General features: G+C 38.1%; 1 protein-coding gene across 2 annotated transcripts; it reads right to left on the bottom strand.

Annotated features, from left to right (window-relative positions):
• Positions 1-229: 229 nt before the first annotated feature.
• LOC113574617 (LIM and senescent cell antigen-like-containing domain protein 1) lies at positions 230-13,341 on the bottom strand. Of its 2 annotated transcripts, none has more exons than XR_014123383.1 (11): positions 12,992-13,341; positions 9,961-10,120; positions 6,107-6,173; positions 5,903-6,023; positions 5,318-5,467; positions 4,321-4,471; positions 2,679-2,771; positions 2,409-2,457; positions 2,057-2,132; positions 1,265-1,381; positions 230-1,131 (listed from the first exon to the last, which is right to left on the bottom strand). XR_014123383.1 is itself a non-coding variant. In XM_035534209.2 (11 exons), exons 1-10 carry the CDS (start codon positions 13,159-13,161, stop codon positions 1,286-1,288), a joined length of 1,176 nt encoding a protein of 391 aa, XP_035390102.1. In that variant the 5' UTR covers positions 13,162-13,339; the 3' UTR covers positions 230-1,131; positions 1,265-1,285. The 2 variants fall into 2 exon arrangements, 1 of the variants encoding a protein (XP_035390102.1); XM_035534209.2 differs by having other exon boundaries at positions 1,265-1,424; positions 12,992-13,339.
• Between the last annotated feature and the right edge of the window lie 25 nt (positions 13,342-13,366).

Raw genomic sequence — 13,366 nt, 5'->3', positions numbered from 1 at the left:
ATATGCAAAACCTATTTTGAAAATCCACACTACACAAACACTGAATTTTCCCTTATGCTCACTATAACACCAGGGCTGTGTTTTCAGAAATACCCAATCTTCCAGTGTTAATGTGGACTGGGCCACAGAGAGAAAATAGTTTTTTCTTCTCATTCCTGGGAAGCTACTGCATAATTGGATTTTTTGGTCTGTATTTTTACACAATATGAATGAGAGAGAGAGAGATATATCACATCTTACATATTTATTAGTATGACAGTACATATGCTACCATGGAATCAATCCCACAACCTTGGTATTACTATGCTCTCAGATATTTGTGACTTTTACTTTTAAAGGTACTTTTCATAGATAAATGTGGGCCGTATCACTAAACAAAAGGCCTAGGGAGGATTGTTTATTGAAACAGCTCTTGTAAAGGTTAGGGTTAGTAATGTTAATAATGTAACCCTAACGCTAACCCTAACAGTTCCTGTAAAGGTACTGGTGATCACAGTGGTGATCAGTGTTCTTCTGGGATCTCTAGAACACCCAGTTAAAACCCAATCCTAATCCAACCATAACCTAACCTAACCCTAACCCTTACGCAAACTCAACCCTAACCCAACCATAACCCTTACCCTAACCTAACCCAACCCTAACCCAACCATAACCCAACCCTAACCCTAACCCTAACCCTAACCCTAACCCAACCATAACCTAACCCAACTTTAACCCTTATCCTAACACAACCCTAATCAACCATAACCTAACCCAACCCTAACCCTAACCCAACAATAACCTAACCCAACCCTAACCCTTACCCTAACCCAACACTAACCCATATCTAACCCAACCATAACCCAACCCTAACTCTTATCCTAACCCAATCCCAACCCAGCCATAACCCAACCATAACATAATCCTAATCACGTCCGCTTGGCATGCAACCACAAACAGCTAAACACTCATTTTATTTGTTTAAAATTACATACATTTGATTTTTATATAATTAATTATCAATATTAATCTTACTCTTATATTCATTCTTATTCATAGTTTAGCAAGAGTGACAAATAAGTGTTGCTATAATCCATCTTGCAGATGAGGAAGAATATATCAGCAGAAAATATCTGAAGAATTGTGCTAATCCTGAAAAAAGATGAAATTTAAGTTACTGTAAATTGAAAATACATATTAGCATTGTTTGTTATTCAGAGTTGATAGTGCACTGAACAAATATTTTTTCAAATTTTTAAATGAGAGAAAGGAAAACACAACTAACCAGTTAGTTAGTGCAGGACAATCACAAACAGATACCAGTCCTCTTTTTTCGGTCCTTGGAGTCATGTTCCTGCTTCGTTAAACGACGTTTCAGATCTTCTGGCATTTTTTCATAGCACTGTTTACAAACAGGCTTCAGATCAATCTCCACAAATTTATCCCTGGTTGATTATAGACACCACAACAAAACAGAGGTAGAGTAATAAAAAGGGATGGAAAAATTGAAGAAAAACTGGGATTTTACCTCAGGTTCTTTACAAGGTTAATGCCATGGACCTTTTCCCCAGTTATCTAGTGCTCCCTCCTGCTGTTAGTCATGCTGGAGCCTCTGTTAACTATGTTAGCTGCTTAGTTAAACTGTTGTGCTATTGATTTGTTTACCTATCGATTGGCTCTACCAAGAGTCACTAGACATGTGCACAACTATTTCTGTTTTTTTTTTTTTTTTGATACATGGTATTTTGTAAAAAGTATAATGCTTTTGGGACATGGATATAAATTCATGTAATGATGAGACCAGAGGAAGTGTATTTTTAAGTAATTTAAGGTAAAAGTATTAAATACATAAAATTATGTTAATGCCAGAGATACTGTTTAAGAGGTCAATCTAAATAAAATATTCTGTATCATAATTGGAACTGTATCTTCTCAGGATTGTGATAGATCATCAAAAATGTTACTTGTCTCTCTTTATTATTGTAAACATCTACGCTAGGAATGACTATTATAGGTTTACAACAGACACAATTTTAGACACAATGATGTTCTTTACTAAGCATGCGAGAAAACGTACTTTAGGGTCAGCTTGCTACTGCAGGTGGAGCAGCAAAAACAGGTGATGCACCAGGCTTTATTCAGTGCTGAAATGACTGAAAGGAAAAACCAATGGAACTGAAAATAAACATAATACTGCAATACAAAGTCTGTACATTATAATCACTTTATAACACTCTTATGGTTATGTAACATTATATCCTTTTAATTAGACATAATAGTCTCCAAATAATACATTTGTTTTTATTCTGAAATATGATGCATGTGGACAAATATGGACAAATGATCTATTATTTATGTTAAATAAAGTCACAGCTAAAATCAAAGAAATAGCATACATGGAACTCAAGCACACTTGCTCAAAACAATACCTTCTCCCTCAATGACTCGGTTGCAGTGGTGACAGACATCCCCGAAGAGCTGGAATTAATAAGGTAGTTATAATTAACTAATGTAAGCTAAATAATAAGGTAGTTATAATTAAAAAATCGGAAAGTTTGTCTCTCTACAGAACAAATGTATCTTATATTTCTCACATTTGAAGCAACACACATGCACTGGTGTTCACAGTGGAAAACAGAAAGGCATACATTTTTTTAAAAGACAAAAAATTAAAAATAATCATTATTTTAGATATTTACCTGATTGTAGTGTGTCTCACAGTAAGCCAAACCTCTGCGCTCATAATGCCGGTGGCCCAGAAATGGTTTTTCACACTTAGAACACACAAAATGCTGTAACACACACACAAACAAACACACACACACACACACACACACACACACACACACACACACACACACACACACACACACACACACACACACACACACACACACACACACACACACACACACACACACACACAAGTGTGGCTGTTGATTGTCCTAAACAGGCTAGCTTATGTAGTTGTTATAAATGATATATAAATGATCAGGTAGACTTGGAGACGCACCAAAAAATGCACCCTGACAAGGAAAAGCTTACAAAATTAAAAAAAAAAATTGGTTCAAAAGTAGAAGTCAGAGAGGTTTTTGAAAAAGTTTCATCCAGTCATTCATATTTTATCTATTCACCCATTTTTGCACAGAATGGTAAGTCATGTATCCTATTTTCATACGGTCATGAAAGGCTAAATGCACTTTTATATACCTACACTGAGATTATATACCTACACAGAAATTATATATCTACATTGGATTTTTCACCAAATCACCATATAAATACTTTAGGCTGTAATAATTCCTGCCGCCTCTGTGACGTTTCTATGCAACCTGAGGCAGTTATATATTTATTTGTATGACAGAAACAATTTCCAGTAAAACGGTATTGATCGTGAAGTGAAAGCAGAAATGAATGTGTTTTTTCACCTGCTTAAATATATGTCTGTAGTTGAGTTGAAGTTTTGTCAGTTAAAGAATCACAATATTACAGTTTACAGTTTTTTTTTTACTTTAAAGCAATAGGCAATAGCCTGTTTTCTTTTATGTCAGTCTTTCACTATATATATATATATATATATATATATATATATATATATATATATAGTATCATAGAATACATGTGTGTTAAGCCCCAGTACCTTCACAAAAATACTCTGATAAAAGAAGCTACCAGACAATTGATAAAATTAACTGAATTGACAGTTATAAACATTTTGAATTGATTAAAGAGGCTGAGCCCCCCTTGCGTATGGGTGAGAGAACTTAAGAGGGCTGGGGTAAGAAAAAAGAAAAGAGAGAAAACGTCGCCACAGTGACTCACCAAGCCAAAGTGTTTCATACTTCCACTTACTGTATTGGCTAGGACATATGCTGAGAATTATATGGATTTCTGAATGGCTCCTACAGTAGGATCTCATCTCCATGTAAGTCATAATACAAATTATATACACAAACATCACACTGAAGATCTGCAAACGTCTCTAAACCTTGTTTGTGTACGAGTCGATAAGAAAGACACTGAACAACAGAGGTGCTATTACTCTTATTTTACGCTATTAAATAAGAGCATACATTATTATTAAGACAGATGAAGATCAGATTGCATTTTAGCAGTTCACCTGTTTTACCTCCTCCAGTTGTTCCAATACACCCCCATAGGCATCTAATCAAGATCCGAATACAACAAGGAACTAACAAGGTAAATACACAAGGGATTAAAAATAGTGTAACCTTTATGTTTACCCAGACCAAACAACTACATACATTCCTCTCCTGAATCAGAAATTCTCACTCTGTCTATAATATTAGTAGATGCTGGGTGATGAAACTACGTGGTTACCTCAACATGCCATTGCTTGTCCAGAGCATTGACCACCCTGCCTTCTATGGGTCTCCTGCAGGCTCCACAGATTGGCACACCCATCTTATCATGGCACGGCAAGCAGTAAAGCTCATGTTTTAGCTCTCTTGCATCAGCAGTCAGCTCTTTACTGTGGACGCATGTACATAAGCACATCAACATAAACAACCACAATAAAGTCTGGAAAATATTAAACAATTCAACAAGTTACTTATGCAAAGTTATTGTAATTTATAGGTATTTATTTAAAGAAACATATAGTTTGATATCATTTTAAATAGTGGTTACACTGATAAGAGAAGCTATCAAGGAAGAGCACGACTGGATAACAGGGGGCGGCCATCTGATACAACCAACCAGACTAAGAGATGACCAGGCTGTCATGGCTGATTTGAAGAAAAAGAGTTGCAGTGGCTAGGTGACACATTAAGGCAGGACAGTCTACTGAGAACCATAATAGAGGGTAGAAAGAAGGTAAACACATACAGAGACCTAAAAGAACTATTAGGTGTGACGCAGAGGTGTGACAGACAGGCGTGACACACAGGTTTGACCAGCAGGCGTGATACAGAGGTGTGACAGACAGGCGTGACACAGAGGTTTGACCGGCAGGCGTGATGCAGAGGTGTGACAGACAGGCGTGACATAGAGGTTTGACCGGCAGGCGTGACGCAGAGGTGTGACACACAAGCGTGACACAGAGGTTTGACCGGCAGGCGTGACGCAGAGGTGTAACGGAGACGTGCCTGTCATTAGCCTGTTAGCCTTGCTCAACTAAGGCAATAATTTCAGGAATATAACACTCAGCTGCATGTTATAGGATGATTTATCTAATATTATAAGGGCTTTATTCATCCTAAACTAACATGACCAGTAGTTAAATTATAGACTAGGCAATATAAATTCCAATCCTTTATGCGAATATAAAAAGATGTTTGGTCTGACTGACTAAAAAAAGCTAGATATTCATACTCACCCACATTTGGTGCAGCCAAAGTGGTCAGGGTGGTAGGGGTCATTCTTGAAGATAAGAGGTCGTTCATCAATGATGGTGTAACACTTCTGGCAAATATATCTGCCAAGTTCACTGGCTTTCTCACGGTTGTGGCATGGGCGACACAGAGGTCTGTGAGAGGTTGAGTAAGAATAGTAAATCCCACATAATAAGACCTGTTCTAATGGTTGAAGGTTCTCATGGTCAAAGGTTTGTATTGTCAAAGGTGTGAAGCTTTGTCAAATTGGTAGCCCTCCCTCTTAATAAGGAAGTAAAAGTGGCATATAAATGTATTAAGTTCAACCTTTTAAAAAATTTTTTATCTGCTTCCTTAATTTGGTCTAATTGTCATCTAGTTAAAAATCCATGAAGCAGTGAAAGGAAAGGAAGACAGATTTAAAACTCTTTCTTAAAAACCTCATATGTGTAAAAGCCCAGTGTCAGATTTGCTATATCACTATTCTTATATTAGTTTTCAGAAAATAAAATTAACCATTTCCACCCCAGCACAAATTGGTGAGTCATCCTGATGTTTACAGCCAGGTGGTGACATGGTACTGCACTCACCTGCCGGCATGCTTTGCAAAGCCAACATTAGCGAGCACAGCCAGGCAGATATCACAGCAGAAACAGTCTGGATGCCAGCTACTGTTCATGGCCTTAATGACACGGCCAGTAATGAACTCCCCTGTAAGCAGAGCGCACTAGTGCAGAGACATGTAAAAGCCAAAACTTTATTCAAACGAATCTTAGCAATGTACGTTTACTCACCACACTTATTACAGCAAGGCGCAAACAGCATCTGGAAATCATGCTCACAGTATTTTCTGTCCTCAAACTGAAAGTAACAAAGCAGATTAACTGGTCACTGTTTTACTCTGAAGGCCAGGTCAAAATTAAAATGTAATCTTAATAAACAAACATAAGATAGACTTGTGCTGATCACCACAATTAGAACTCTCCAGTCAAAATCTCAGTCTAATAACCCCTAGAAGCATGAATAATAATAATAATAATAATAATAATAATAATAATGATAATCTTTATTTAAATGTCAGTTTTCATTGTAGACCAAGAATGTAAATGCAATTATATTAGTACAAACTCTAAACAATAAATTGAAATAGAATAAAATGGGATTAAATAAAAGACTAAAGCAGGCTAAACTAATTTGTCTTTAATATACATTTTAAAACACCTATAGAGATTGTATTCCTGATATTCTCTGGAACATTATTCCTCTAAATCACCAGGTCAAGCAATGCAGGTAGAGCGGGGGCTAAAACACCTGCTGATTCCTAGGGAGTGCATGTACTGATATTCTGATAAATATGGAACTTGTTCTGGATAAGACCATCTTGCAAAATGCTGAGAGCCGCTCTGTGTCAAGTGAGATCCTAGCTGAGGGGGCATTTACAGCAAGACCTGCTGATATATGCTATATGTGGCATGAGCTAACCAAAGGGGTGTGTCTGTGGGCACTATGTGTAAATTGCACCTATAAGCAGATGTAGTGTAATATTAAAGGGCAGTGGATGTGACAATGCAGTACAAGTCCCTACACTCCCCTGCTGGTTCACAGAACACTCAAGGGGCTGCGGTTACTTCTGACCAGATAGGGGACTCTTTCCTGGTCAGCAAGCCTGACAAGTATGATGGCAAACCCAATGATTGGATGGGATTTCTGTCACAGTGCTCCTTATACTTTAACAACTCCCCTCCTGCTTCAGACCAAGCATGAATCTTGTTTGTGATCTCACAACTATCAGGCAAGGCTCTGGACTGGGCCAAAGCTGTGTGGCCAAAGATGCAAGCTGCATCTTACAGCTACTTTGAGCAAGAATTCTGTGCCATTTTTGAACATCCTCTTGAAGGGAGATCTAAAGGAGACCGCGTCACCTGCTGCGGCTGGATTTTTCTTTGTAAATAAAGAGGATGGTGGACTAAGACCATACATAGATTACAGTGGTCTGAATACAGTCACAAGAAAATATCCTTATCCGTTGCTGTTAGTTCCAGTTGTGCTAGAACAATTACATGGAAGCATCCTACTTCACCAAATTAGACTTCAGAAGTGCTTACAACTTCATATGCATCAAGGAGGGGGACGAATGGAAAACAGCATTCATCACTAATACGAACACTGCGAATACCTGGTGATGCGTTTCAGCCTCTGTAACACCCCCTCGGTATTCCAAGCATCAATGATGTCCTCCGTGAGATTCTAATTTTGTTATAGCTTACATTGATGACATTTTAATTAACTCCCCTGATCTCATTACACATCACATATGTTCATCAAGTCTTTAGTCATTTTTTTAGAAAATCATCTATACATAAAGAACGATAAGTGTGAATTCCATACTGTCATACCCCCTAGTCTAGACTCCATTTTCCAGGATCCTCCCAATAACAGCTCTCCTGTCGCTCAATCCAGATCCTCCAATAGTCACAGGCTCACCAGATTTGCCTCTCCTGCCTCTTACTGACTTATTCCACCTGTCCCTCATTTATGTCCTCTCTGTTTAAACCTGTCAGTTCCCATTCACACTTTGTCTCTCCAGTTACTGACCTGCTTTGCTACCTGGTTTTCGTCTCTGTTTGATTCCTACCTGGTATGTCTGTTTTGTCTCGGATTGTTTCTGCGATTCCCACTTTGCCTGGCCCTTGTGTTCTGGTTGTCCTCTCACTGGTTTTAGACCTCTGCATGGCTAACAAATCCCATTCTGGTTTATACCTCTGTCAATAAAACTGAACGTATCTAATATCTGCAAGCATCTTATTCTGGTCCTGTACATTACAATGACAGTGTAGCTATTTCCCAGGAATCACATCAATCATGGCCTTGCACTTTGTTCTACCTGCTCTACTAGATGAGCTACAGTAGCTCATAATGTTTAACATAAATATTACATATTTAATGTGTTTACACATGTTCACATTTGATTTAATACACTTGTCACTCACTCTCACAGCATTGAGAGAATTAGAAACAGTCATTTCTCACATTTACTTTCATGACTAACAAAACTTGTGAATATTTACACTGCCTGGCCAAAAAAAATGGTCACCACCTGGATTTAACTAAGCAAATAGATAAGAGCCTCCCATTGGAAAATTACTGCATGGGTGATTATGTTTCAGATGGCAACAAGTTATTTAACCCTAACTGATGCAATGAGTAGTTTCTCATTTGTTAAACAACCATGTTGAAAGACACATCCTGTGGTCGTGGAAAAGATCTGTTTCAGAAGGGTCAAATTATTGGCATGCATCAAGCAGAGAAAACATCTAAGGAGATTGCTGCAACTACTAAAATCGGGTTAAGAACTGTCCAACGCGTTATTAAAAAGTGGAAGGATGGTGGGGAAACATCATCTTCAAGGAAGGAATGTGGTCGGAAAAAATCTTGAATGATCGTGATCGGCAATCACTTAAATGTGTGGTGAAATCAAATTGTAGAGAAACAACAGTAGAACTCATGGATATGTTTAATAGTGAAAGTAAGAGCATTTCCACATGCACAATGCGAAAGGAACTCAAGGGGTTGGGACTAAACAGCTGTATAGCCTTAAGAAAACCACTTTTCAGTGAGGCAAACCGGCAAAAACGGCTTCAATTTGCTAGGGAGCATAAAGATTGGACTCTGGAGCAATGAAAGAAGGTCATGTGGGCTGATTAGTCCTGATCTACCCTGTTCCAGAATGATGTGCGCATCAGGGTAAGAAGAGAGGCAGCTGAAGTGACGCACCCATCATGCCTAGTGCCTACCATACAAGCCTGTGGGGGCAGTGCTATGATCTGGGGCAGTTGGTCAGGTCTAGGTTCACAACATTATGTGCCAAAAGAATGAGGTCAGCTGACTACCTGAATATACTGAACGACCAGGTTATTCCATCAATGGATTTTTTCTTCCCTGATGGCACGGGCATATTCCAAGATGACAAGGCCAAGATTCATCAGGCTCAGATTGTGAAAGAGTGGTTCAGGGAGCATGAGACAACATTTTCACACATGGATTGGCCACCACAGAGTCCAGACCTGAACCCCATTGACAATCTTTTGGAGGTGCTGGAGAAGACTTTGTGCAGTGGTCCAAATCTCCCATCAATACAAGATCTTGTGGAAAAAATAAGGCAACTCTGGACAGAAATAAATGTTGTTACATTGCTGAAGCTTGTGGAAACAATGCCCCAGCGAATGCATGCTATAATCAAAGCTAAAGGCGATACAACGATATATTAAGAGTGTGACCTTTTTTTTGGCCAGGCAGTGTATTTTCCTGTAGCCTAATGGAGTGGTGAGTAAGATGTTTGAATGCTGGCGGGGAGGAAGCACACCCTCAGAAGCTTAGGTCGCCACATTTACAGCATTTAGTTGACACTTTTATCCAAAACGACTCAAAACTGAACACAACTTAAGGGTTAAGGGTTTTGGTCAGGGGCCTAACAGTGACAACTTGGTGGTGGTGGTGAGGCTTTAATTGGCAACTGTCCGATGACTAGTCAGCTACCACTGCCCTGCTACACTTGTACCAATCTGTAAATCTCTATGATAAATCAAGACACAATGGTAAATGCATGACTCCAATATTTGTAAAAGGCAAGAAGAAGCAGCAGACCTACCTCATAAAATAGCCCTTCTGGAAACGGTTGGAAGCATTGTGCACATACAAAGCACTGTTCATGGTACAACTCTCCATTGCTGTTTACAATTTTCTCGGCAGGGGCAAAGCCAGTCTTGCAAAGTTCACAAATAGCATTAGCAAGAGCATTTGCCATATTGCTGTGGAGACAAAAACAAATCATTTGGTTGACATGATTAATATAATACATAGAATTTTAATGCACATTTGTAAAAAAAAAAAAAATCTTGACAAAAATCCTACTGTTTTGTAGCATGATACTGTGGACAGCATTTAAAATAAATAAATAAATAAATAAATAAATATATATATATATATATATATATATATATATATATATATATATATATATATATATATATAAAAATAATTATTTATGTATTTATTTATATTTTCAAAATACTCAAAACACTTCTGTTTGGGGAAGAGTGAACTGTCCCACAAAAATAAAGTAATAACCTGTTTGTTTGTTTTTTTGTCATTGTATCTGTCAGATGCTCACCCAGACAGAGGGACACGCCCACTAACTCACTAACTCTCTCACACACACATGCCCTTCTCCCGAACCCCTGATTACTAATCATGAGCACCTGTGCCCTGTTTATTTAAAGCCATCCAATGCTGCATTGCTTGTCAGTATAGTGCCTAAGAGATGGGCTGTGTGTAATGGGGGTAAATGGGGTCAGATGCTTGGAGATAAGAGGTTTGGGTTTTATTGTAATCTAAATCAGTAGTGAAAGAAAAAGCCACAGGGTCAGAGCCAGGAAAGTGAGATCAGGGATAAGCACAATCATGGAGTGAATACAGTTTGAATCAATAACCAAAAAAAGCAATAAAAAAACAGGCAGACTAATCTGAAGGGGCAGGCAAGAGACAATAGTGAGAAAATGCAAAACCCAAGATCTGGTACACAAAAGGGCAAGACAGGAGAAACCACTCATAATGCTCAGTGAAACTGGAGGCAATACTTCGTAATGGGAAGAAGGAGTAGGCAGGTTTAAATACTCTGTGAGTAAAACAGGTGCTGTTAATCTGGTGATGACCTGACAAACTGTCTGACTGGCTGGGTTATTAACTGGGTGACTAATAGCATTTTGGGAACTGTAGAGAGCTTGGGACTTTGGTGGCATTACATTGTGCCATGAGCCTTTACTTCCAACGTATTTTTGCTTTTCCTGTTGCTTCTTAACCAGCTCACTATTCTGCTCATTGTTCCTTTGTTTGATGGAGAATAAATACGCTTTCTATTTGCTCTTACGTCTTGCTCCCTCCCGTTAGATCATAGCGTGCTTGAGTTAGGCTGTTGACTGGTTTAGTGAGTCCTATTCATTTAATTTCTGCTTGTTGCTTTATATAGAAAACCAGATTTGCCTCATCATAGTTTTAGATTTGCCACTTCTCACTAAAAACTGTAGGTACTGAAACTTGCCTAGTTCAGCTGTTTATGTTCCATATTCTTTGACGGAAATGCTTGCACTGCAGGTGATGACACTAAAGCAAAAGCAGTCTGCCATGGCAAATAAATAAATAATAATAAATCCTACAGCCTAACATCAACATTCTTCTGCATCACATTTCAGAAGACTGGGATACATCATTAATTATAATTTGATGATATTGTTCTTGAAATTGATTAGTGTTTCCTGTGATGCTCTAGGAAAAGTCACACCCTATTCACACTGCAGCTTCTGAGGCTGCATTGATTAATTCTGGTTTACCTTCCTGAGAGGAGGGACACAGAACAGGTTCACAAAATCTAACACCATCATGTATAAATCGTTTCATGACCTTGAGAACTGCCACTAACAGCATGAAACTTGCAAGTTTTCATTTTTTAAAAGCACAAAAAAGGAGCAAGAGCTCATAGCCTACTACATGTGTCTATAAGCTAAAACTAAGGTTAAAGTAAACCTAAATGTGATTCTATTGGGCTAAGTTAAGAGTAAAGCTAAACGTGTCTGTAGGCTAAAGATAAGAGTAACGCTAAATGTCTGTTGGCTAAAGGTAAGAGTAAAGCTAAATGTGTATAAGATAAAGCTAAGGTAAGAGTAAAGCTAAATGTGTGTGTAGGCTAAAACTAAGGTAAGAGTAAAGCTAAGCTTAAAGCAACAATAGTTCTAAGATATTTTATTTTCTTCAGTGTTTAATGCAGGTTGTAACTGATAATCTAGGCTTCATTGTCCTTTTATAATATTTTTTATTATAGATAATATAATATGCAAATATTGAATATGAAAAATATAACTAACTATAAAACAAATTAGGTGCTAGTGACTTGCAGCAAGCTCCTCGCTGGACACCAGAGGAACATTCTCATGCATGGTTCATAATATCTGCTTATGGAAACTGAGGGCAGAATAACACTGTTTATGTTAACATACTTCATTATAAAGACTGGATCACATAACTGCTAACTGGATACAATGGAATTAATGATTTTATCCTCCCAAAATAAAAACAATTAGTTCTATAAATATGACAGTTGACACCTCAGTAGCATGCTACTGGGGCACTTGTGACTAAAGTACCTGCTGAGGTCATTTAGGACCAAACCATTTTAGCTGCAGGAGGAGAAATGTGTAACCAGTTCTAAAATTACTTTTCTTTTCTTTTTTTTCTTCCCCCCCCCCCCCATATTACTTATAATAAATTATAATTATGTGAAAAACTCCATATATGAAAATTTCCTTTCACTGTAACTGAGGTCTGTCATTTTGTCACAAGTCTGTTTGCTATCTAATTTCCTTTACTAACTAAAGAAGTCTTTTAATAGCATATTAAGAGACACAGAATGAAGGAAAAACCCACTGCAATCTGAGTGAAGAAATTATTTCAAAGTCTTATTGACTTAAGCTACACTGATACATTACAGTACCTGCATGGAATGACTAGATCTGAAGCTGTGTCCCCCTGATTATGGTTTTGTGTAGCTGACATCTATAATAACACTGTGACTCTCAGCACAAATAAAATAATGACAAAATTCAACTTGGAGAGAAATGTGAACTCACAAGCGAGCATAGAAGTCACAAAACTCCTTGTAGACTTTTATGTCACTACGTCTCCTTGGAGATTTAAGGAGTGGCGCTTCTGTCTCTTCACCATTCTGACTCTCCTGGACCACATTCTGGTGCACCCGCATGCCTCCGTTATCAGGAATTCCCTGATTCTTAGCCTCCATGGTGTATCACAACTCCCTGAGTATTCCACAAGGCTTTGCTCAAACGTCCTACTGCGAGAGACACTAATTTCCGTGATCTCTACTCTGAAACTCTGAGCACTTATGAATCAAGGTTCCCACCACCTCATTCCTCTCTTCTCTCCTTTTCTTGCTTTGTTGAGGGCTGGGACAGTCTTTCAAATTAAGAGCCTGACCTCAACTGTAG

This window comes from Electrophorus electricus, chromosome 4 (assembly GCF_041902795.1).
Source record: "Electrophorus electricus isolate QZ-2024a chromosome 4, ASM4190279v1, whole genome shotgun sequence".
NCBI classification, from domain to species: domain Eukaryota; kingdom Metazoa; phylum Chordata; class Actinopteri; order Gymnotiformes; family Gymnotidae; genus Electrophorus; species Electrophorus electricus.
Note: the sequence above shows the minus strand (reverse complement) of the source record. Positions and strands in the feature narration are given on the sequence as shown.